The following is a 27,850-nucleotide window of genomic DNA, read 5'->3' as shown; positions in this document are numbered from 1 at the left end:
TAATGGAGATGTTGGGATTTGTCAAGTTTAAGTAGAAACGAGTGCTCCAAAGCAAAGGAGTTGAAACAAAAGTTGGTATTCATGGTTGTTAGATGCAAGGAAAAATAAACCAAACCTCTCTTTGTGGTCTGCTGTGTATTCTTAGCAATTGCTGTCCTTCATAAGCCATTCTTAATTTAGTAAAAAAAAAAGTTTTTTACATCCTCCAAGCCATATATAATGGCTCAAAATTTTTCACATCTGAATTTAGTTGTTTGTAATGTCATATAGGCATCCAAATTAGTAAAATGTTTAAAGATATATTTAGTAGTTAGTTCATTTTAATAAATTAACAGAAGGATTTGTACCATTGGTGGACATGTATGTGTGCACATCCACACTGGTAAAGCTTTGGTTTTGAGCCTGTTTCAGCCTTTGTTTAATGTAACTTCATATGCAGATACATACTGATTGTGCTTCAGCTTCCTGTCAAATTTAGGTCACCCTCTCCTGTTTTCACACATCAATGACTGGCCAAGGTTTTGGCCCAAGTTGAGCCCCACCTTGGTCAGGTTTAAGGTCTGAGTCTGCTTCAGCCACAGGTTGCTGATTAGTGCTATAACTTGAGAGGGAGATGCATGATGACGAGTGCTTTAGCATCTTAGCAAAAGTAGGGTCCCCTGACCTACATTTCATGCCTCAATGACACTGTATACCATTCAAGTATGTGTTCAGCTTCATCTTTGTAAATTTTAGGTCCAGTTCTGTCAGCCATAAAATTTGATGTATGGCAATGTAACTATATATGCAGATGTATATCATTAATTAATTGCCTTTGGCACATTACCAAAAGTAGGTTGCCCAGGAATACATTTTGCATCTTGGTAACTCTTAAGTAAGTTTTGAGTTAGATTTTCAGCTACTGTTTGATGTATGGTTAAGTAACTCGACATGTTGGTGCATAATGATGAGTGCCTCAGTATTTCTAGTCACCCTGGCCTACATAAAACACTGCAGTGACTTCATTGACAACTTTTTTTGATGGTCTAAAGTCTTTTTTTGATGTGTTTTTATGGTCTAAAGTCTACAGTGAAAGTCACTTCTGTGATACGGAGTTAATGGAGCAGTGGATTTCCTTTCTGTGCAAAGATTCAGTCTGGGATAAATTCCATGAACACTTGGCCAGAATTTGTATAGGACAAGAAATGTCAAAAGGTCAAAGATCCTGTTCATTGTCATACCTGTTGATTCTATTTAAGCAAATTACCTTCTGGTTTGCGAGGTAGCGCAAGGAACAGACGAAAGAAATGGCCCAACCCCCATACACACGTACATACACACGTCCACACACGCAAATATACATACCTACACAGCTTTCCATGGTTTACCCAGACGCTTCACATGCCTTGATTCAATCCACTGACAGCACGTCAACCCTGTATACCACATCGCTCCAATTCACTCTATTTCTTGCCCTCCTTTCACCCTCTGCATGTTCAGGCCCCGATCACACAAAATCTTTTTCACTCCATCTTTCCACCTCCAATTTGGTCTCCCTCTTCTCCTCGTTCCCTCCACCTCCGACACATATATTCTTTTGGTCAATCTTTCCTCACTCATTCTCTCCATGTGCCCGAACCATTTCAAAACACCCTCTTCTGCTCTCTCAACCACGCTCTTTTTATTTCCACACATCTCTCTTACCCTTACGTTACTTACTCGATCAAACCACCTCACACCCCACATTGTCCTCAAACATCTCATTTCCAGCACATCCATCCTCCTGCGCACAACTCACCAGCTTCTGCAGTTTCTCACATGAATCAGCCACCAGCGCTGTATCATCAGCGAACAACAACTGACTCACTTCCCAAGCTCTCTCATCCCCAACAGACTTCATACTTGCCCCTCTTTCCAGGACTCTTGCATTTACCTCCCTAACAACCCCATCCATAAACAAATTAAACAACCATGGAGACATCACACACCCCTGCCGCAAACCTACATTCACTGAGAACCAATCACTTTCCTCTCTTCCTACACGTACACATGCCTTACATCCTCGATAAAAACTTTTCACTGCTTCTAACAACTTGCCTCCCACACCATATATTCTTAATACCTTCCACAGAGCATCTCTATCAACTCTATCATATGCCTTCTCCAGATCCATAAATGCTACATACAAATCCATTTGCTTTTCTAAGTATTTCTCACATACATTCTTCAAAGCAAACACCTGATCCACACATCCTCTACCACTTCTGAAACCGCACTGCTCTTCCCCAATCTGATGCTCTGTACATGCCTTCACCCTCTCAATCAATACCCTCCCATATAATTTACCAGGAATACTCAACAAACTTATACCTCTGTAATTTGAGCACTCACTCTTATCCCCTTTGCCTTTGTACAATGGCACTATGCACGCATTCCGCCAATCCTCAGGCACCTCACCATGAGTCATACATACATTAAATAACCTTACCAACCAGTCAACAATACAGTCACCCCCTTTTTTAATAAATTCCACTGCAATACCATCCAAACCTGCTGCCTTGCCGGCTTTCATCTTCCGCAAAGCTTTTACTACCTCTTCTCTGTTTACCAAATCATTTTCCCCAACCCTCTCACTTTGCACACCACCTCGACCAAAACACCCTATATCTGCCACTCTGTCATCAGACACATTCAACAAACCTTCAAAATACTCATTCCATCTCCTTCTCACATCACCACTACTTGTTATCACCTCCCCATTTACGCCCTTCACTGAAGTTCCCATTTGCTCCCTTGTCTTACGCACCCTATTTACCTCCTTCCAGAACATCTTTTTATTCTCCCTAAAATTTACTGATAGTCTCTCACCCCAACTCTCATTTGCCCTTTTTTTCACCTCTTGCACCTTTCTCTTGACCTCCTGTCTCTTTCTTTTATACTTCTCCCACTCAATTGCATTTTTTCCCTGCAAAAATCGTCCAAATGCCTCTCTCTTCTCTTTCACTAATACTCTTACTTCTTCATCCCACCACTCACTACCCTTTCTAAACAGCCCACCTCCCACTCTTCTCATGCCACAAGCATCTTTTGCGCAATCCATCACTGATTCCCTAAATACATCCCATTCCTCCCCCACTCCCCTTACTTCCATTGTTCTCACCTTTTTCCATTCTGTACACAGTCTCTCCTGGTACTTCCCCACACAGGTCTCCTTCCCAAGCTCACTTACTCTCACCACCTTCTTCACCCCAACATTCACTCCTCTTTTCTGAAAACCCATACTAATCTTCACCTTAGCCTCCACAAGATAATGATCAGACATCCCTCCAGTTGCACCTCTCAGCACATTAACATCCAAAAGTCTCTCTTTCGCACGCCTGTCAATTAACACGTAATCCAATAACGCTCTCTGGCCATCTCTCCTACTTACATAAGTATACTTATGTATATCTCGCTTTTTAAACCAGGTATTCCCAATCATCAGTCCTTTTTCAGCACATAAATCTACAAGCTCTTCACCATTTCCATTTACAACACTGAACACCCCATGCATACCAATTATTCCCTCAACTGCCACATTACTCACCTTTGCATTCAAATCACCCATCACTATAACCCGGTCTCGTGCATCAAAACCGCTAACACACTCATTCAGCTGCTCCCAAAACACTTGCCTCTCATGATCTTTCTTCTCATGCCCAGGTGCATATGCACCAATAATCACCCACCTCTCTCCATCAACTTTCAATTTTACCCATATTAATCGAGAATTTACTTTCTTACATTCTATCACATACTCCCACAACTCCTGTTTCAGGAGTATTGCTACTCCTTCCCTTGCTCTTGTCCTCTCACCAACCCCTGACTTCACTCCCCAGACATTTCCAAATATTTTATTTAAGTACTAATTTTTATTCTAGATGGATTTCATTATGACATGGTGTGTTTGTATGCCATTGGAAAGGAAACTCCATTTTATTTGAGGTCAAAAGGTCATTGCTGTACTAGTAAATTTGCTTATGCACAATAATTTCATTTTTACTGGATGGATTTTATTAAGATTTCTCATGTTTGTTCCCTTTAGGGCAAGACAGGTTCTTGTTTTTTTGGGTCACCTCTGCAGTCACCTTTACCAAAATCTTTTCAGTGCTGTCTTTCACTGATCTTTTCCATCATTCCTGTTGACTTTTCTACCACAATTTCCACCACTTGTACAGTCACCTGTACCACCATTTTTCTATCCCATCTATCACACCCTTGCTACTGCTGTTTCCACTGCTTCTGCTGTAACCCCTGCAATTGCTACCACAATCACCACTGCCACTACCACTTCCTTTGCCTTCCCTTCTGCCAGTACTACTGCTATTACCCCTGCTTTCACCATGTCTGCAACCACGTCTTCTACTACATCTACAACCAGTGCCACTTTTAAAACCATCTTTGCCACCCACTCTGACTTAACCATCACAATTATGACAATGTGTCATAGAACCACTTTTGCCACAACCTCAGCAGTCCCTTCTGTCACCACCTTTTTTAGGCACTACCATATGTGATAGACCACTTTGTAACCACCACATCAGGCACTACCTGTACAACAACCAGAGCAACCATTTCTGTTGTCCCCTTTGCTCCCTCCACAGCCTCAACGTTGCATCCATGTGTGCCGCCAACTTTACCATTCCATCTTCCACTTTTCAACACCATTATCTATGCCATCCCCTCTGCCACCTTCACAACCGTGACCTTTAGAATCACCTATACAGCTTTATGCCATGCTTTCAACCCCCCACTAATACCTCAACCCCAGGTACCATCTGTATCACTCCATTTGACATCATCCCTTGCACAGCCTCTGCTATTCTCTTTTCCATCACCCTTGCAACCATCTCAACAGCCACTTCTGCCACCATTATACCATTTATAGTGTAGTACAGACTTGTTGAGGAATGTCTGTCTTTTTCATGTTTTCTCTGACCCTTGGAGGCTTTGGGATCTGAATTAAGCTTGAAATTGAATGTATGGTACTCCTGATTGCTGGTACTCTATGAGTATAGTATTTCAGACTAGAATTTCCTTGTTAAATGTTCACACTTTGTTAGTTAGAAAGTGAGTAAAGGAATTATGAAGCAGAAAAGTTTAAAGTGAAGTGTTTAAATGTGGAAACTGGATAAGTACAAATAGAGCCATTTCCCATCTTCAGCACTGCCAATTCTCAGAAACTTCATTGGTACCTTCAGCAGGGATTTACAGTCAACAAAAAATATTAGCTGGCTTAAAGAAGACAGGTATGATTTCTCAAAAATTACCAATAGATAATGATAGTAGAAAAGGCCTTTTATAGCAGAGGTGTTGACCCACTACATCTATCACCCAAATCCCTTGAAGAAAGAAAATGGATGTAGGGAAAAAGGAAGAGCATGGTGAAAATGATAAATGACACAAGAGGAAATAAGAAGTAAGGTTAGGACTAGTGGGGGAGCTGATATATGGGCATGAGAAGACTAGAAGTCACTCACCCAGAGAAGTAGAGATGGTATGAGTGCAAAAGAAATATATATTGTTATAGTGTAGGAACCCAATAAACATAAATCTAGCCGTATGATAAGTAGAAAACCAGATGAATTCCTATTTTTTAGAGGAGAGGCAAGGTATAAGGAGAGTAAAATATATATGAAGATTATATTTGTCCAGTATCAAGTCTGGAGCAGTGTAATTTGTCATTGCTTGAAAGGCCAAATGAAGGAGGAGATAACCCTTCACTTGAAATGACAGATCGTTGAGTTATGAAGAGGAAAGCATAACAAATCTTAGAAAAATGACAGGGACCCTTTTTATGAATTGGAATGCTATAAACAGGAGGAAATTAGTTGTTGAAATTGTAAGTGAACCCCCTTTTCAGCTGCAGTTTCATTTGTACCAACTAAAATGGGTAAGAATTCTATGCAGGTAAATTGTATTACATGGTTATATGTTGCAGACTCTTATCTCCCCCTTTCATTTCTGAGATATTAAGTGGAAATCTGAACCCAGTGAGTAAAAGTTTACTGAAGTTCAACTCTTGTTCAAAAAAAAGTTGAAGTTGTAGGACATCACTTCCACTGCAGACTCAGACAAAAACAGAAATGGAATGTGCTATAATGGACTGATCTTGTAGGTGGCTCCATAGGCTCTTGAGTCACACAATAAAAGGGAGAGTCAGGAAACGGTGAGGATACAGACTTGAGTATAGAAAGAGAGGGAGACTTCACAGGAAATGGAAGTTGGAAGTGGAGGCTAGGAATATTCAAGCTTAGACATGAGTGTAGAAAGAAACAGGCCATCTGATATTGCTGGAGTCGTGGAAACAAAGCTTACTCACCTGATATTCTCGGACAGATATATGATATGTTGAGGGGAAAGAGAAAGGCATAAGGAGTAAGGATTGGCCCTCGTAATAAAATATTCTGAAGTTTCAAGAAATAGTGAAGGATAGCCCATGGATTCAATGTATATTGGACAGAGTAACTATAGAAGGACTTTTTGGTGTCATTATATAATCTATCCAGGAATTGTAACAATCATGCTAATATACAACATTAACAATAAAGGGACAATAAGGAAGGAACATGGAACTGCAAATCACTCTCCTCAGAGAAAGTAAAATAGTGACAGTAGGGGATAGAAATTATAGAGGTAGACAGTGGGAATTTGGATTCTCATGGTATTGGGAATTAGGAGGTTTTTAAGAGTGTATACAGGAAAACTTCCAGTAGCAAAAAATTGAGCACTCTAGATATTGTCATCATACATACCAGGGGAAGAGTGGTTTGGGAATGTCTTGGGAGTAGGGTCAGGGGTTAGTGAGAGGACAAAAAAAAGAGCAAGGGAAGGAGTAGCTCTACTGAAACAGGAATAGTGGGAGTATGTGACAGAGTGTAAGAAAGTAAACTCTAGATTGATATGGGTAAAAGTGAAAGTGGATGGAGAGAGATGGGTGATTATTGGTGCATATGCACCTGGGCATGAGAAGAAAGATCATGAGAGGCAAGTTTTGGGAGGAGCTGAGTGAGTGTGTTAGTAGTTTTGATGCTCGAGACCGGGTTATAGTGATGGGTGATTTGAATGCAAAGGTGAGTAATGTGGCAGTTAAGGGAATAATTGGTGTACATGGGGTGTTCAGTGTTGTAAATGGAAATGGTGAAGAGCTTGTAGATTTATGTGCTGAAAAAAGGACTGGTGATTGGGAATACCTGGTTTAAAAAGAGAGATATACATAAGTATATGTATGTGAATAGGAGAGCGTTATTGGATTATGTGTTAATTGACAGGTGTGCGAAAGAGGGACTTTTGGATGTTAATGTGCTGAGAGGTGCAACTGGAGGGATATCTGATCATTATCTTGTGGAGGCGAAGGTGAAGATTTGTAGAGGTTTCCAGAAAAGAAGAGAGAATATTGGGGTGAAAAGAGTGGTAAGAGTAAGTGACCTTAAGGAGGAGACTTGTGTGAGGAAGTACCAGGAGAGACTGAGTATAGAATGGAAAAAAGTTAGAACAAATGGCATAAGGGGAGTGGGGGAGGAAAGGGATGTATTTAGGGAAGCAGTGATAGCTTGCGCAAAAGATGCTTGTGGCATGAAAAGTGTGGGAGGTGGGCAGATTAGAAAGGGTAGTGAGTGGTGGGATGAAGAAGTAAGATTATTAGTGAAAGAGAAGAGAAAGGCATTTGGACGATTTTTGCAGGGAAATAATACAAATGACTGAGAGATTATAAAAGAAAGAGGCAGGAGGTCAAGAGGTGGAAGAGGTGAAGAAGAGGGCAAATGAGAGTTAGGGGGGAGAGAGTATCATTAAATTTTAAGGAGAACAAAAAGATGTTTTGGAAGGAGGTAAATAGAATGTGTAAGACAAGGGAATCAATGGGAACTTCAGTGAAGGGGGCTAATGGGGAGGTGATAACAAATAGTGGTGATGTGAGAAGGAGATGGAGTGAGTATTTTGAAGGTTTGTTGAATGTGTTTGATGATAGAGTGGCAGATATAGGGTGTTTTGGTCAAGGTGGCATGCAGAGTGAGAGGGTTGGGGAAAATGATTTGATAAACAGGGAAGAGGTAGTAAAAGCTTTGCGGAAGATGAAAGGCGGCAAGGCAGCGGGTTTGGATGGTATTGCAGTGGAATGTATTAAAAATCCACTGCCAAATCCACTCCTAGATATCTAAAACACTTCACTTCCTCCAGTTTTTCTCCTTTCAAATTTACCTCCCTATTCACTTTTCCCTCAACCATACTATACCTAATAACCTTGCTCTTATTCACATTTACTCTCAGCTTTCTTCTTTCACACACTTTACCAAACTCAGTCACCAGCGTCTGCAGTTTGTCACACGAATCAGCCACCAGCGCTGTATCATTAGCGAACAACAACTGACTCACTTCCCAAGCTCTCTCATCCACAACAGACTGCATACTTGCCCCTCTTTCCAAAACTCTTGCATTCACCTCCTTAACAACCTCATCCATAAACAAATTAAACAACCATGGAGACATCACACACCCCTGCCACAAACCTACATTCACTGACAACCAATCACTTTCCTCTCTTCCTACACGTACACATGCCTTACATCCTAAATAAAAACTTTTCACTGCTTCTAACAACTTGCCTCCCACACCATATAATCTTAATACCTTCCACAGAGCATCTCTATCAACTCTATCATATTCCTTCTCTAGATCCATAAATGGTACATACAAATCCATTTGCTTTTCTAAGTATTTCTCACATACATTCTTCAAAGCAAACACCTGATCCACACATGCTCTACCACTTCTGAAACCACACTGCTCTTCCCCAATCTGATGCTCTGTACATGCCTTCACCCTCTCAATCAATACCCTCCCATATACTTTCCCAGGAATACTCAACAAACTAGTACCTCTGTAATTTGAGCACTCACTTTTATCCCCTTTGCCTTTGTACATTGGCACTATGCAAGCATTCCGCCAATCCTCAGGCACCTCACCATTAGTCATACATACACTAAATAACCTTACCAACCAGTCAGCAATACAGTCACCCTCTTTGTTTAATAAATTCCACTGCAAAACAATCCAAACCTGCTGCCTTGCCGCCTTTCATCTTCCGCAAAGCTTTTACTACCTCTTCGCTGTTTTTTTTTTTTTTTTTTTTTTTCAAACTATTCGCCATTTCCCGCGTTAGCGAGGTAGCGTTAAGAACAGAGAACTGGGCCATTGAGGGAACATCCTCACCTGGCCCCCTTCTCTGTTCCTTCTTTTGGAAAATTAAAAAAAAAAATTGAGAGGGGAGGATTTCCAGCCCCCCGCTCCCTTCCCTTTTAGTCGCCTTCTACGACACGCAGGGAATACGTGGGAAGTATTCTTTCTCCCCTACTAAATCATTTTCCTTAACCCTCTCAATTTGCACGCCACCTCAACCAAAACACCCTACATCTGCCACTCTGTCATCAAACACATTCAACAAACCTTCAGAATACTCACTCCATCTCCTTCTCACATCACCACTACTTGTTATCACCTCCCCATTAGCCCCCTTCACTGAAGTTACCATTGATTCTCTTGTCTTATGCACTTTATTTACCTCCTTCCAAAACATCTTTTTATTCTCCCTAAAATTTAATGATACTCTCTCACCCCAACTCTCATTTGCCCTCTTTTTCACCTCTTGTACCTTTCTCTTGACCTCCTGCCTCTTTCTTTTATACATCTCCCACTCATTTGCATTTTTACCCTCCAAAAATCGTCCAAATGCCTTTCTCTTTTCTTTCACTAATAATCTTACTTCTTCATCCCACCACTGACTACCCTTTCTAATCTGCCCACCTCCCACATTTCTCATGCCACAAGCATCTTTTGCGCAAGCTATTACTGCTTCTCTAAATACATCCCATTCCTCCCCCCACTCCCCTTTCGCCCTTTGTTTTCACCTTTTTCCATTCTATGCTCAGTCTCTCCTGGTACTTCCTCACACAAGTCTCCTTCCCAAACTCACTCACTCTCACCACTCTTTTCACCCTAACATTCTCTCTTCTTTTCTAGAAACCTCTACAAATCTTCACCTTCGCCTCCACAAGATAATGATCAGACATCCCTCCAGTTGCACCTCTCAGCACATTAACATCCAAAAGTCTCTCTTTCGCATGCCTTTCAATTAACACACAATCCAATAATGCTCTCTGCCCATCTCTCCTACTTACATACGTATACTTATGGATATCTCTCTTTTTAAACCAGGTATTCCCAATCACCAGTCCTTTTTCAGCACATAAATCTACAAGCTCTTCACCATTTCCATTTACAACACTGAACACCCCATGTACACCAATTATTCCCTCAACTGCCACATTACTCACCTTTGCATTCAAATCACCCATCACTATAACCTGGTCTTGTGCATCAAAACTATGAACACACTGACTCAGCTGCTCGCAAAACACTTGCCTCTCATGATCTTTCTTCTCATGCCCAGGTGCATATGCACCAATAATCACCCATCTCTCTCCATCCGCTTTCAGTTTTACCCATATCAATCTAGAGTTTACTCTCTTGCACTCTTATCACATACTCCCACCACTCCTGTTTCAGAAGTAGTGCTACTCCTTCCCTTGCTCTTGTCCTCTCACTAACCTCTGACTTTACTCCCAAGACATTCCCAAACCACTCTTCCCCTTTACCCTTGAGATTTGTTTCACTGAGAGCCAAAACATCCAGGTTCCTTTCCTGAAACATATTACCTATCTCTCCTTTTTTCTCATCTTAGTTACATCCACACACATTTAGACACCCCAATCTGATCCTTCGAGGAGGATGAGCACTCCCCGCGTTACTCCTTCTTCTGTTTCCCCGTTTAGAAAGTTGAAATACAAGGAGGGGAGGGTTTCCACCCTCTTGCTCCCATCCCCTTTAGTCGCCTTTTATGAAACGTGAGGAATGCGTGGGAAGTATTCTTTCTCCCCTATCCCCAATTTATCTGGTAAAATAAAGTTTAGTGAATTGAGTTCAGGAACCAGGCCTTTATGGTGAGGGGTTCTGCAAAATTACCAGTTAAGGAGTTGTAACATTGGTAACTTTCTCTTCAAATTGAGAGGGAATGTTGAGGTGAGGACGAAAAACTGGTTCAGTAAGAGATGGCAATAAGCAAAGGAGCTCCGAGTTGTGCAGTGTTGAGGACATAGGTGGCATTCCTACCAGCAAGTATTTGCATGTTATATGAGGTTAAGGAATGAATATATCAGGATAAGAAACAAGGAACAGAGAAACCATTATGAGACTATTCAAGACAAGGCAGAAGTAAACCCAAGACATATGTATATACCAGGATAAGAAACAAGGAAGAGAGAAACTTTTAAAAGAATATTCAGGAGTAGGCAGGAGTAAATCAAAAACTTTTCCATAATTTTATCAGGTGTCATTTGTTAGATTAACAGCAGCTAATCAGGTTATCGGATTCAGACAGAAGAATTGTTGAGCATAATGTTGGGATATGTCTGGATATGTGTGAAAAACAAGTTCAAAAGTATTTTCACAATGGAAGACATTTTAGCCCCAACATCAGCAACATGGAATTGGGAGAAGGGTTCAAAAGCTTTGAGATAGCTAGAAAAGACATTAACAGAATACTGAATTGTCCTAAGGATGGGTAAGGGTGAATGTCATATCTCGCCAGAAAAGACATTAACAGAATACTGAATTGACCCAAGGGAATGGGTAAGGGTGAATGCCATTTCTGTTTACAAGAATAGAGAGCAGGAACAGACATAAAACTGCAAACCAGTCTCACAAATGATTGTGGTCTGTGAGCCCTTTTCAAATATAATTAGAAGCAATTGGATGACTCCTCTTGGGAGAAATCATCTAAGTGAGAGACAACATGGTTTTTAGGGAAAGTAGGTCATTTTGAACAAGTTTATTGGATTTCTTTGAGAGTGAAATCTGTTTTAGACAAAAGGGAAGGCTGGGTGGAATGTTTGTTTTTGGACAACCAGAAGGCATTTGACACCACTACTTGGAATGTTGATGATGAAGGTTGATTACCTGGTAGGAATGAACAGAAACTCCTACAGTGGATGGAAGATCATATCTGTGAAGGTGAATAACGGAGGCATGTCGGAGGAGCCTTCTCTAAATGGATTGAGTTGACCAGTGGAATACCATAGGATTCAGTTCTGGAATCATTACTCCTAATTTATGTAAATGGCTTACCTGGCGGTATGTACTCGCACACTAATGTGTTTTTGCTTATGGTGAAAAAGTCATGAAGGAAGTGATAGGTAGAAGGATTGTATTAACTCACAAGAGGACCTCTTTAGACTTCAAATCTGGTGTGATACATTTTTGATGAAATTAAGCCTAAGCAAAAGTAAAGTAATGAGAATTTGAAAGAAGGCCTTTGTATGGTTATTATCTAGCAGGAAAAAGCTTCAGGGTTCTGTGTGTGAGGAAGACTTTGGAATTGACATCATCCCTAACCTGTAACCATAGATGCACATTAGAATGATAATTAAGATGACAAAAGTTATGTTAGCAAATATTAGAATGATCTGTTAATACCCACTCTTCATCTTCACTCGCTTACATGTACTTATGAATAACTTTGTTTTTAAACCATGTATTTTTTATTTTTTTTAAGCACAGCTCCACAATCTATTTACCATTTTTGTTCACATTGGGTACTCCACGCTCCCCAATTATACTTTCAACTGCCACATCACCCATTCTTTCATTCAGTTGTCCCATCACTGATAATCATTCCCTTGCATCAGTGTAGACTTTACACACACTCAGTTCCTTCCAAAACACACTCCTTTCTGACTCTTCACGTTACAAGGCGCATAAGCAATAGCTATCACCCACCTCAAATATTCCACGTTCATTTTTTCCCTGTTAGTGCGCTCGCTTCCTTACATTTTTATTCATTCCCACAATTTTTTCAGAAGAAATGCTGCCACTTCCCTAGTTCTCACCTTCAGACTGGTCCCTGACTATCCACAAAACAAGACAAACCATTTTTCCTCAATCCCCTTGAGCTCAGTTTTACTGAAAGTTACCTATTTCTTCCTTCTCATTATAGTTAAATATGTGCACACTTCGACATCCCATCCTGAGCCTCCTCCTCTTCAACTTTTAGAAACAAATATAACGAGGGTAAGGTTTGCAGTTCTCTGCTCCTGCTCGTTTTAGTCACCATCTAAGATATGAAGGGAATACATGAGAATTATTCTTTTTTCTCTTGTATACAGGAATACAAGTTTATATGCTTGTGCATATTGATGTGTGCTTCAGTATCCAACAAAAAGTTTTCCGTGACCTATTTTTCACCCTGTAGAGGCAGACCTGTGTTTTCAGTGTGGTCTTCAAATTCTGGCTTTTTGTTAATGATGGTTCTGATGATTGATTTTTAACTCACTCTCTTTCCTTCTTAAACCCTTGTAATGTGTCTCTGTTATATTGTTGATTGCTTCATGATTTTGATTTTGTTTGTTTTCTTGGAAGTCCATCAAGTTTTCTACACTCTTTAACTGTATTATATTTAGATCTTTTTGCTTTTCTTTATGGGGTCCTGCTGATTTACTAATATAAGTATAGTCTGTAGAGCATATGATTATACTTTTGCCTTGTGTTTTTCATTTATCATTATTGTAAATGGTTTTTGAAGCTTTGGTAAATATATTGCAAGTTCTTTTTTCGACCACTTTGAATTTTTCTTTGGTTAGAAACTCCTTGATGAACTTTTCTGATTTACTGGGACTTTTCATGTGTTGTTTTGCCTCTAACAAAGTGTTGTAATTTCTGTCTTATCAGTGGGGTGTTTCAGTATTTTTACTTATCAGATTGCTTTGGCAGACTTAAGAAAAATATCCCTTATTTCTTCCATAACTATTTTACAAATGCAGTTGTAGTGAGCTGATATAATGGTTATTACTTTGGGGTTCCATTATGTTTCCTCATCACACTTTCAAGGACTTTTAATGCAAGTGACAAGTGATATCAAACTTGGTAGTCTATAGTGTTTCTGCAGAGTACATACTCCTTTTTTGAGTTGATGATACATTCCAGCTATATGAATCTCTACTGTGCTTCTTTCATCTAGGCATTGTCTCAAAATCATGTTGGTTTTGCCATTGACAACTTTGAGGAAGATACCTGGATTTCTGTCTGATCTTGCTTAGCTCTCAGTTACTTCACCATCTGTAATGGCACTCTCATCAAAACTTTATTAGATGTCTTGTTCACTTTTTTATGTCGAGTTTGTATTGATCAGTAACGTTGCATGTTTTCATGGTCTTTTTATATTTTTTCCAAGTTTGAAAGCAATCTCAGTTTTTTGTAGTTTGTATGTAAGAGTGATGTGCTAGGATTCAGTATTCCATACCAATTTCTTTGTTTTTTTGTCATTTAGTATTTGTCCTTCTCATTGAAATTCTAATATTTCTTTGTCAGCACTTCTTGAATTTTCAAAGTCTTCTAATATCTGTATGTCAATTGGTGATTTTTTTCCTTTTTCAGTTCTGTTTAATTCATCCAGTTTCATTTCTTTTGGTAACCTTTAGTTCTTTTTACTGGTGTTTCGTGGAACATCTTTTGACAAACATGACTCACAAGAGTGACTTTTGGCTCAGGAAAGTACACACTCAAGTAGTCCATGTTACTCGGAACAACTATTCTGTATCACATTCCATAATCAGTATACTTGGAGAAAAAGAAGCAGGTAGTTTAATTTCAGCTTGGGTATTATTTCGCACTTTAAGGTGAAGTCCTGTTGTGATCGAAGGAAAGTTGTTGACAACTGTTAGTAATGGTCCCATCTTAGTGGGCTTGGCCTGTAACCAATGGATGTGAATTGAAAATTGGCATAATTATGGATATGTATGCATTTTGAGAATTTCATGGGATTTTTTTTTTCACTAGTGGATCTTAGCATTTGTGGCATAGATCTAGTTTTGATATGGTGAAAAGTAGTAACCAGTCCTAAGGCCAGAGGATGTGTGGCAGATTAAGCAAATTTCATCTATCTGTATGTCTTTCCTTTCTCTTTTGTGAATGCAACAAATATATGATTATTTGGGTACTGAGTGTTTTTGTTGGTCTGAACCATGTAAACTGAGATGGACAGGATGTCTAGTAATGATAATGGATTCATAAATTTCATTTTCAGGGAAGGAAACATGTTATAGATTAATTTATTTGATTTTCAGGTTGGAAAGCCATTTTTTTTATATTTTTAATGAAAGGTTTTCATATTGTTAAGATTTATTTGATTTCATGGGCATCAGTAATGCATCTGTATACACTATGACCTCGAAATACTGGGCAAATTTAGGGTAAGGTTGCCCGGTAGATATGACCCTTGAGCAAAAGCATGTTACGGGTCTTTCTGTAGGTATCCTATCTGTATACAGAAGCCTTCAGATTAATAACAGTTATGAGAATTAAAGTAATGGATGCTTTTGCAGAACTTATGAAATGATTTGTTGAGTTTTACTGTAACGCTCGTAACAGAACTAGGTCATTATGTTTGTATTCTTTGCAAAATCTTTACTTGTCCTCCCTCACTGATGAGTAGGGAATGATAGTCTTGCTCTGACTTGTATTTGGATGATTATTACTAATCTTGAAATGTTTTGGTGGATATTACATGATGGTTATATGCCGTACTGATTTAAATCAGGATTTGACTCTTTTCGGTTGTTTTATCAGCATCTAGTGCTTACATGGGTATTGTTGTACAATCAAGTTAATGCATAGTTTTCTCACGCACTATGCTTAGATTGTATAGTCGTATCTCAAGAGGATGTCTATGTATGGTAAATTTTCTTATGAAGTCTTGACCAGTTTTCTTGTCTTATCTGGAAAGTATGGGGATATTCTTATATTTTTTTTATCAATCATGAAACTGTTTATGCACCATTATTGATACCCTGTAGAGGTTATCTTTACTTCAACCCAGTTTTCGGCAATATTAAGAACTTGGGAGTGAATGCTTACAGCTCATGATGTTTGCTTGTTTTTGTTTCTCATATGATGTGAACCTTTGTTAGGCTGTGCATGTAAATGCTGTAGTATTTGATTTTGAAGCCACTTCGAACAACTGTAATGAAGTTTTGGTGGGTTGCTTGTGTTAGAGCAAACTTGCACTCCTTCCAGAAGATGTGTGTAGCCAATTAGTGCTAGGTTTTTCAGCCACTTGAATATGTAGTTTTGGAGTTCGGTTTGGAGGTGCTTTTATGTTATACTCATGGATGCTTGCATACTTGCACTCCATCGTTGAATTATGAGTGCCTTTGATGTGCAGTCTGTTTTCATGTTACATTAGTCATAAATCTTCAACAGAGAGGTGTGTGTGTGTGTGTAATGTGCAAGGACATGCATAAACCCCTATACCTTTCATGTATGCAGCTGAAGGTTACATGTTGTCATACATGTAATTTGTTGAAAGGGGATTGTATAAAGAACCATTGCAGAATCCCCTTTTTGAGTACCTTACATTCTTATGATATTTCTTATTGCTAGCTGTAATTAATCATGTGGGGTTTTAACATGTCTTACTAATTTTGATCTGCTTGCCACAAAATGAGGCGAAATCACTCACCCATATGTCTGTGGTCAGCTTGTAAATAAATATGTGCTTAACTAGACATCTACACTTAAACATTGCAGACATTGAATCTTAAATACTCCTTAGATATGATCATTTGATTTAACCAGATTTGGGTAGACTACTAATTTTATTCATTCTATGCCAACAACTGAAGCTGGACTTGTGTTTTGCATCCCTGTCTTTCATATAACAATATGAATTTGCTGTGATTAAGTTTGTCTTGGGTAACATATTAGTGAAACTTGAGGATTGTAAATAATTAGGTTTCCATGTGTATATCCCAATGGATATAAAGTTTATTCCTCAGTTGCTTAGTGTATCTGCTGCTGAAAGTTCATGTTGTATTTTGATTGTACTTGGGAAGGCTAAAATTCTTCTGCTCAGGTTTCATTTTGCCTGATGTTGTCAGGTCAAAAAAAGCTAAATTTATTTTCTACATCTTGCTTTAATGAGACCTGTGAAATATAATCTCGGGGCAAGAATATTCAATTTGTCCATCTTTGGCATAGCTTTAAAGTTGATGAATAATTTATCCTTGCATCTGTGTATTTGTTGGGTCTGATGGGATTGTTGAACCATATGTCATGTAGGTATTTTGAGTAGAGATGTGCTTAAGATATGCATACATTATGTCGCACTTACAGCTCAAGAGATTAGGATATCTGTGTTCTCAACAGATCCTGCCTTCTTTACAGTTATGCACTTTGTTGTAACTAATGTCCTGGTAAGAGTGAATAATACTTTCTACAGTTTGTACTACCAAGCAGAATTGTCATTAATTTTAAAACTTATTAATTTCATACAGAAACTTTCATGAGTATTGTTTAAAGTCAGGGAAGATGTGTTAGGCTTGTTGCTCTCCATTGGAAGAGAAAGAGCATCTGCAGTCTGGAGTTATGTTCTCTTCGATTTTTATTAGACTTGGACCTAATTGTGATGCTCTGGTGACAAAGATACATTATTTTGCTCTGCCTTGCACATCTTATACTTTTGATGTATGACTTTGTAGCCAGAACTCCCATTAAGTGGAAATGGAAAAAAAGTGCATGTTATTTCGAGGTCATATTGTATTTGTTTTTCAGTAAGCAGATTTATGTATGGGAAAGGGGTAACTTTTGGATAATTGATTTGTGAAAAAAGTGCTGTTTTATTTTTAGAGCAGCATAACTGAAACATTTCCTCGTATTTTAGCATGACAATTTCAACCATTAGAATTTCAAAGTAATGCATCTAAATCTTTACAGAAAGCAGATGACTTGCCACTTGCCCATCTAGCGCAGATTCGGCCTGCAAACAGAATGGTAAGGAAGAAAAGGTTTTCTGCCTGAGGGTTATTTGAGTGATACCCTTAAGAGGTCATGAGTAGGACAGTGACCCATTAAACCATGGTAAGGTACCTTAGTAAAAGAAAAGTAAAGCTGTTTGCACTCTTGCTCATTCAAGGCATCTCTTCTGCCAATAAGAGCTCTACCCTTGTTTGTGTATAATGAGTTTTTCTGCTGAAGTTCCATATGTAGGTTACTTCACCCTATTGGATCTGATAAGTAAGACAGTGTTATATTAGACTGTAAGGCTTTTTTTTTTTTTTTTTTTTTGCCTTCTCTGGTGAACTGGGTGACAAAGCTTTGAAGGCATTTATAAGAAGATCTGGCAAAGCTGGCAGTGTTGTAGTTGCAACCAATCATACAAACATGGATATTTTGCTGTTGTAGCCATATTTTATCTTTTGATTTGAAACTAGGAACTCTTTTCCAAAACATATGTTGGGTTGGTTGCCCAATTCAGGTAGTTTTGTGACAAGCATTGAAAGTTTGTAAATCCCACTGGCTGATGTGGTTTATAGGCATGTATCTCGTAAAAGGGAAATATATACAACTCTTATTTGATTTTAAGAGGCCTAAAGGGGCATTTGCCATCATCAGCTTCTTGCACCACAGTACCTAGTCTGAAAGAGGGCATCTGGTGTCCCAGTACCACTACCAACATTATTTCAGTGATACTTCAGTGGCATTTGTGTACTGAAGGTGAGTGTTTCAGCAGACAGTTATTCACCACATGGGTGAGGTAATCTGAGGACTTGTTTTTCAAGTTGAGCACCAGACAAAACAAAACTATTAGAAAGATATTAGAAATCAATATTTTCATGAAAATTTTATTTGCCATAATGTAATTTGCTTTAGCACTTGTATAGGTGATTGTTGTTTGATGTTTATTTGGAGAATTTCATCCTTATTTGTTTGCAGTGGTTTGTACGTTTTATAGCACTTATTAACCATGTGGAAATGATTTCTATGTTCCCCTGACCAATTGTTTTGTAAGTTGCAGTTTTGAAATTTTTGTGGTTAGCATTACTAACCATGGGGCATGTATGGGCCCACCCAGGTTCAGATTGGGATAGGTATGAATTCTGAATGGGATAGTCAGGTTGCAGGCCGCCCAATTGTTCATTCTTCCTTTGAGGTTGGTCATTGAATTGGGTACTTTGCTTTGGCTAGGGTATATAATCATATGTATGAAGTGATAATGAGATGGCTTTGATGATGGTGTTCACTTACCAGTTCCTTCTCAGGTCAAACAAAAAATTCCTTATTTTTGCTGTTCATTCTGAGTAGAAAAACTAGCATTATCTGTGGTGCATTGGTTACAGGTGGATTGGTTTTAATGTTCTAAATTGTAGTTTATTTATTTATTTATGGGTTCAGTATGATAGTGGCTTCATTGTTTTGATAAGTCTGATAGGTCATATTATTGTTAATTCATTGTATGAGAGCACTGATCATCTGTTTTTTGTGTTCTAACCAGTATATGATGGTGTTTTGTAAAGTTTCTAATAATCCTTAATTCAGATTTCATCTTTCCCATATGTAGTGCAGTGTATCATTATTTTGTTTCATGAACAGTTTATGCCATGGGTTTCATTTGTTGACAAGTTTTCAGTCTGTTTTGATGAAACTTTCTATATATTTGCATATAGCAAAACCCTTTCAGTTTCACTTGATGTCTTATATTTAATTCATGGTGGATGTGAGTAGTAAGGAACAAAGAGAATTGGGTTTCTTTACCTCTCTTTGTTTCCTTTTTAGGCTGAGGACCACAGTTTTGTGAATATTCCTTGCAAAAGGGGCATGACCATAACAACGTTTAATGAAATGAAGGTCCATGTCGGTGTTTGGAATGTAAGATGAATAGATGATGAATGTAAGAGAGGTTAGAAGAATTTTTAGATGGGGAACATTAGACAGATTTATGCAAGACAAGGCTTAGAGTGAGTAGGACCTTTAAGTGGAATGGCGTGAATAGTGTGAAAGCATGCTTGCACAATGATATTGGTGGTTATGCGGGGATATAAGCATTGTTAACGTTGATTGAAAGGTCTGAGAGGATGTTTGATTTCAAGTTTGTCTGTGCAAGCTTATTAACCTTATAGAATTTGGTGCTGGTTTTCTTTCCTTTGCCAAAAAATCTGGGGGTTTTTGTATTAAATAATTTTATTCTTTATATTTGAAAGATACTGATTTGATGAAGAATAATCAGGTTCACTGATTATTATTTATTTTTTTTGACTTGTCGCTGTCTCCCGCGTTAGTGAGGTAGCGCAAGGAAACAGACGAAAGAATGGCCCAACCCACCCACATACACAGTATATACATCCACGTCCACACACGCAAATATACATACCTAAACATCTTAATGTATACATATATATACACACAGACATATACATATATACACATGTACATAATTCATACTGTGTGCCTTTATTCATTCCCATCGCCACCCTGCCACACATGAAATAAAAACCCTCTCCCCCCTCATGTGTGCGAGGTAGCGCTAGGAAAAGACAACAAAGGCACATTCACTCACACTCAGTCTCTAGCTGTCATGTAATAATGCACCGAAACCACGGCTCCCTTTCCACATCCAGGCCCCACAGAACTTACCATGGTTTACCCCGGACGCTTCACATGCCCTGGTTCAATCCATTGACAGCATATTGACTCTGGTATACCACATTGTAGCAATTCACTCTATTCCTTGCATGCCTTTCATCCTCCTGCAAGTTCAGGCCCCAATCACTCAAAATCTTTTTCACTACATCTTTCCACCTCCAGTTTGGTCTCCCACTTCTCGTTCCCTCCACCTCTGACACATATATCCTCTTTGTCAATCTTTCCTCACTCATTCTCTCCATGTGACCAAACCATTTCAAAACACCCTCTTCTGTTCTCTCATCCACACTCTTTTTATTACCACACATCTCTCTTACCCTACTATTACTTACTCATTCAAACCACCTCACACCACATATTGTCCTCAAACATTCTTCAAAGCAAACACCTGATCCACACATCCTCTACCACTTCTGAAGCCACACTGCTCCTCCCTAATCTGATGCTATGTACATGCCTTTACCCTCTCATTCAATACCCTACCATATAATTTCCGAGGAATACTCAACAAACTTATCTCTGTAATTTGAGCACTCACCTTTATCCCCTTTACCTTAGTGCAATGGCACTATGCAAGCATTCCTCCCATCCTCAGGCACCTCTCCATGAGTCATACATACATTGAATAACCTTACCAACCAGTCAATAACACAGTCACCTCGTTTTTTAATAAATTCCACTGCAATACCATCCAAACGCACTATCTTGCTGGCTTTCATCTTCAGCAAAGCTTTTACTACCTCCTATCTGTTTACCAAAGCATTCTCCCTAACCTTCTCACTTTGCACACCACCTCGACCAAAACACCCTATATCTGCCACTTATTATCAAACACGTTCAACAAACCTTCAAAATACTCACTTCATCTCCTTTTCACATCACCCCTACTTGCTATCACCTCCCCATTAGCACCCTTCACTGATGTTCCCATTTGTTCCCTTTTCTTGCACACTTTATTTACCTCCTTCCAAAACATCTTTTTTATTTATTTATTTATATTTTGCTTTGTCGCAGTTTCCCGCGTTTGCGAGGTAACGCAAGGAAACAGATGAAAGAAATGGCCCAACCCACCCCCATACACATGTATATACATACACGTCCATGCACGCAAATATACATACCCATACATCTCAATGTACACATATATATACACACACAGACACCTACATATATACACATGCACACAATTCACACTGTCTGCCTTTATTCATTCCCATCGCCACCTCGCCACACATGGAATAACATCCCCCTCCTCCCTCATGTGTGCGAGGTAGTGCTAGGAAAAGACAACAAAGGCCCCATTTGTTCACACTCAGTCTCTAGCTGTCATGCAACAATGCCAGAAACCACAGCTCCCTTTCCGCATCCAGGCCCCACAGAACTTTCTATGGTTTACCCCAGACGCTTCACATGCCCTGATTCAATCCATTGACAGCACGTCAACCGCAGTATACCACATCGATCCAATTCACTCTGTTCCTTGCCCGCCTTTCACCCTCCTGCATGTTCAGGCCCCGATCACTCAAAATCTTTTTCACTCCATTTTTCCACCTCCAATTTGGTCTCCCACTTCTCCTTGTTCCCTCCACCTCCTACACATATATCCTCTTTGTCAATCTTTCCTCACTCATTCTCTCCATGTGCCCAAACCATTTCAAAACACCCTCTTCTGCTCTCTCAACTACGCTCTTTTTATTTCCACACATCTCTCTTACCCTATTATTACTTACTTGATCAAACCCCCTCACACCACATATTATCCTCAAACATCTCATTTCCAGCACATCCACCCTCCTGCGCACAACTCTATCCATAGCCCACGCCTCGCAACCATACAACGTTGTTGGAACCACTATTCCTTCAAACATACCCATTTTTGCTTTCGGAGATAATGTTCTCAACCTCCACACATTCTTCAAGGCTCCCAGGATTTTCGCCCCCTCCCCCACCCTATGATTCACTTCCGCTTCTATGGTTCCATCCACTGCCAGATCCACTCCCAGATATCTAAAACACTTTACTTCTTCCAGTTTTTCTCCATTCAAACTTACCTCCCAATTGACTTGACCCTCAACCCTACTGTACCTAATAACCTTGCTCTTATTCACATTTACCCCTAACTTTCTTCTTTCACACACTTTACCAAACTCAGTCACCAGCTTCTGCAGTTTCTCACATGAATCAGCCACCAGCGCTGTATCATCAGCGAACAACAACTGACTCACTTTGCAAGCTCTCTCATCCCCAGCACTTCATACTTGCCCCACTTTCCAAAACTCTTGCATTCACCTCCCTAACAACCCCATCCATAAACAAATTAAACATCCATGGAGACATCACACACCCCTGCTGCAAACCTACATTCACATCTTTTTATTCTCCCTAAAATTTAATGATACTCTCTCATCCTAGCTCTCATTTGCCCTCTTATTCACTTCTTGCACCTTTGTCTTGACCTCCTGCCTCTTTCTTTTGTACATCTCCCAGTCATTTGTATTATTTCCCTGCAAAAATTGTCCAAATGCCTTTCTCTTCTCTTTCACTAATAATCTTACTTCTTCATCCCACTACTCACTACCCTTTCTAATCTGCCCACTTCCCATGCTTCTCATGCCACAAATATCTTTTGTGCAAGCCATCACTGCTTCCCTAAATACATCCCATTCCTCCCCCACTCCCCTTACGTCCTTTGCTCTCACCTTTTTCCATTCTATACTCAGTCTCTCCTGGTACTTCCTCACGCAAGTCTCCTTCCCAAGCTCACTTACTCTTGCCACTGTCTTCACACCAACATTCTCTCTTCCTTTCTGTAAACCTCTACAAATCTTCACCTTTGCCTCCACAAGATAATGATCAGACATCCCTCCAGTTGCACCTCTTAGCACATTAACATCCAAAAGTCTCTCTCTCGCGCGCCTATCAATTAACACGTAATCCAGTAACGCTCTCTGGCCAGCTCTCCTACTTGCATACATTTTTTTTTTTTTTCGCTTTGTCGCTGTCTCCCACGGTTGCGAGGTAGCGCAAGGAAACAGACAAAAGAAATGGCCCAACCCACCCCCATACACATGTATATACATACGTCCACACACGCAAATATACATACCTACACAGCTTTCTATGGTTTACCCCAGACGCTTCACATGCCCTGATTCAATCCACTGACAGCATGTCAACCCTGGTATACCACATCGATCCAATTCACTCTATTCCTTGCCCTCTTTTCACCCTCCTGCATGTTCAGGCCCCGATCACACAAAATCTTTTTCACTCCATCTTTCCGCCTCCAATTTGGTCTCCCACTTCTCCTCGTTCCCTCCACCTCCGACACATATATCCTCTTGGTCAATCTTTCCTCACTCATTCTCTCCATGTGCCCAAAACATTTCAAAACACCCTCTTCTGCTCTCTCAACCACGCTGTTTTTATTTCCACACATCTCTCTACCCTTACGTTACTTACTCGATCAAACCACCTCACACCACACATTGTCCTCAAACATCTCATTTCCAGCACATCCATCCTCCTGCGCACAACTCTATCCATAGCCCACGCCTCGCAACCATACAACATTGTTGGAACCACTAATCCTTCAAACATACCCATTTTTGCTTTCTGAGATAATGTTCTCGACTTCCACACATTCTTCAAGGCTCCCAGAATTTTCGCCCCCTCCCCCACCCTATGATCCACTTCCGCTTCCATGGTTCCATCCGCTGCCAGATCCACTCCCAGATATCTAAAGCACTTTACTTCCTCCAGTTTTTCTCCATTCAAACTTACCTCCCAATTGACTTGACCCTCAACCCTACTGTACCTAATAACCTTGCTCTTATTCACATTTACTCTTAACATTCTTCTTTCACACACTTTACCAAACTCAGTCACCAGCTTCTGCAGTTTCTCGCATGAATCAGCCACCAGCGCCGTATCATCAGCGAACAACAACTGACTCACTTCCCAAGCTCTCTCATCCCCAACAGACTCCATACTTGCCCCTCTTTCCAAAACTCTTGCATTTACCTCCCTAACAACCCCATCCATAAACAAATTAAACAATCATGGAGACATCACACACCCCTGCCGCAAACCTACATTCACTGAGAACCAATCACTTTCCTCTCTTCCTACACGTACACATGCCTTACATCCTCAATAAAAACTTTTCACTGCTTCTAACAACTTGCCTCCCACACCATATATTCTTAATACCTTCCACAGAGCATCTCTATCAACTCTATCATATGCCTTGCATACATATAGTTATGTATATCTCTCTTTTTAAACCAGGTATTCCCAATCACCAGTCCTTTTTCAGAGCACAAATCTACAAGTTCTTCACAATTTCCATTTACAACACTGAACACCCCATGTACACCAATTATTCCCTCAACTGCCACATTACTCACCTTTGCATTCAAATCACCCATCAGTATAACCTGATCTCGTGCATCAAAACTACTAACACACTCCTTCAGTTGCTCCCAAAACACTTGCCTCTCATGATCTTTCTTCTCATGCCCAGGTGCAAGTGCACCAATAATCATCCATCTCTCTCCATCCACTTTCAGTTTTACCCATATCAATCTAGAGTTTACTTTCTTACACTCTATCACATACTCCCACCACTCCTATTTTAGGAGTAGTAAACTCCCACCACTCCTATTTTAGGAGTATTACTACTCCTTCCCTTGCTCTTGTCCTCTCACCAACCCCTGACTTTACTCCCAAGACATTCCCAATCCACTCTTCCCCTTTGCCCTTGAGCTTTGTTTCACTCAGAGCCAAAACATCCAGGTTCCTTTCCTGAAACATACTACCTATCTCTCCTTTTTTCCCATCTTGGTTACATCCACACTCATTTCGACACCCCAATCTGATCCTTCGAGGAGGATGATCACTCCCTGCGTGACCTTTTCTTCTGTTTCCCCTTTTAGAAAGTTAAAATATAAGGAGGGGAGGGTTTCTAGCCCCCCGCTCCTGCCCCCTTTAGTCGCCCTCTATGACATGGAGGAATGTGGAAGTATTCTTCCTTATTTTTTTTTTTTTTTTTTTTTATACTTTGTCGCTGTCTCCCGCGTTTGCGAGGTAGCGCAAGGAAACAGACGAAAGAAATGGCCCAACCCCCCCCCATACACATGTACATACACACGTCCACACACGCAAATATACATACCTACACAGCTTTCCATGGTTTACCCCAGACGCTTCACATGCCTTGCTTCAATCCACTGACAGCACGTCAACCCCTGTATACCACATGACACCAATTCACTCTATTTCTTGCCCTCCTTTCACCCTCCTGCATGTTCAGGCCCCGATCACACAAAATCTTTTTCACTCCATCTTTCCACCTCCAATTTGGTCTCCCTCTTCTCCTCGTTCCCTCCACCTCCGACACATATATCCTCTTGGTCAATCTCTCCTCACTCATTCTCTCCATGTGCCCAAACCATTTCAAAACACCCTCTTCTGCTCTCTCAACCACGCTCTTTTTATTTCCACACATCTCTCTTACCCTTACGTTACTTACTCGATCAAACCACCTCACACCACACATTGTCCTCAAACATCTCATTTCCAGCACATCCATCCTCCTGCGCACATCTCTATCCATAGCCCACGCCTCGCAACCATACAACATTGTTGGAACCACTATTCCCTCAAACATACCCATTTTTGCTTTCCGAGATAATGTTCTCGACTTCCACACATTTTTCAAGGCTCCCAAAATTTTCGCCCCCTCCCCCACCCTATGATCCACTTCCGCTTCCATGGTTCCATCCGCTGACAGATCCACTCCCAGATATCTAAAACACTTCACTTCCTCCAGTTTTTCTCCATTCAAACTCACCTCCCAATTGACTTGACCCTCACCCCTACTGTACCTAATAACCTTGCTCTTATTCACATTTACTCTCAACTTTCTTCTTCCACACACTTTACCAAACTCAGTCACCAGCTTCTGCAGTTTCTCACATGAATCAGCCACCAGCGCTGTATCATCAGCGAACAACAACTGACTCACTTCCCAAGCTCTCTCATCCCCAACAGACTTCATACTTGCCCCTCTTTCCAGGACTCTTGCATTTACCTCCCTTACAACCCCATCCATAAACAAATTTAACAACCATGGAGACATCACACACCCCTGCCGCAAACCTACATTCACTGAGAACCAATCACTTTCCTCTCTTCCTACACGTACACATGCCTTACATCCTCGATAAAAACTTTTCACTGCTTCTAACAACTTGCCTCCCACACCATATATTCTTAATACCTTCCACAGAGCATTCTTCCTTATATATATATAATATATACTAGATCATGTTTTATTTTGTGATATCAGATTACAACAAAAGGGTGAGGGTTATGAGGGTCATGGAAATGTGTCTAATTATTGTGAAAGTAGAGAAATCTTGAAAAGACCTACAAAAATTTCAATCTCACCTGCTGTTTAGTAGCCAAGATTTATAGAAGAAATAGCCAGTATTGCTGTAATTTGCTGTTCGGGACTGCATGAAATAGTTGCTTGTGAGGAAGTTGGGTAGTGGTGGTAAGAGCCCTTACATGTCTTGTTTGTATGTTTATGTTTGTGGGCATTTTGTGTTGTGTTCAGACGGGTTTGCCTGGTATATTTTGACTGTAGTATTGAAAATTTGAATAAAGTTTGGCTGCTAGTTGGGACTAAGTGAGGTTTTCATTGGTTATGTTTATTTAGTTTAATGTATAAGAGTTTGACCTCTTACTTTACTCACATATTTTCCTAGATTTTTATAGCCTCGCTAATACCATCTTATATGATGATGTAGAATAAAATTGCTTGAGATCACTCTGTGCAGAACATGTATTCAGCATTCAAATCTTGTGGTGCTACAGTCTAACTTGACTCATACCAAAGGATGAAAGTTGTAATGAAATCAGTAGAAAGAATAGGACATGTTGTTTAGGATAGTATGAGCATGTACATGGTGTGGTAGATAATAGGTTGGTAATGGAGATATAAAGTAAAGCCGTTTGAAGTACTTGGAATAGAGTTAACCACAAAAGATGTATATTGACCAAAGGAACCGAATACGGTTTTTGACATTTCAGAGATGTTAGAAGGAATTATGGGGAATCGTATCCTTGGATATTTTTTATGGTGTTGGTGGGAAGGGAGATGGTCTCAGGGAATCAGATTCATTTTGAAATTGAAAGAGGAAGAAGCACAAGTAAGTGGGGTTGTCCATGTTTTAAGTTGATACTGCATGGATTTAGGATATGTATGAGAGATACCATATGGTATGTATACCCAGTCCAC

General features: G+C 39.9%; 1 protein-coding gene across 4 annotated transcripts in view; it reads left to right on the top strand.

Annotated features, from left to right (window-relative positions):
• rump (heterogeneous nuclear ribonucleoprotein rumpelstiltskin) overlaps positions 1–27,850 on the top strand; it is a 100,630-nt gene that overhangs the window by 11,881 nt on the left and 60,899 nt on the right. For 2 of the 4 annotated variants that reach the window (XM_071690722.1, XM_071690721.1), the window contains exon 5: positions 17,839–17,895. The exons of the other annotated variants lie outside the window; for them this stretch is intronic. In XM_071690722.1, coding sequence (XP_071546823.1) covers positions 17,839–17,895 — 57 coding nt within the window. The remainder of the gene's footprint in view (positions 1–17,838; positions 17,896–27,850) is intronic. 4 annotated transcript variants of the gene reach the window in all.

Source organism: Panulirus ornatus, chromosome 48, assembly GCF_036320965.1.
Source record: "Panulirus ornatus isolate Po-2019 chromosome 48, ASM3632096v1, whole genome shotgun sequence".
Taxonomy (NCBI): Eukaryota; Metazoa; Arthropoda; class Malacostraca; order Decapoda; family Palinuridae; genus Panulirus; species Panulirus ornatus.
This window is presented reverse-complemented; position numbering and strand designations above follow the sequence as displayed.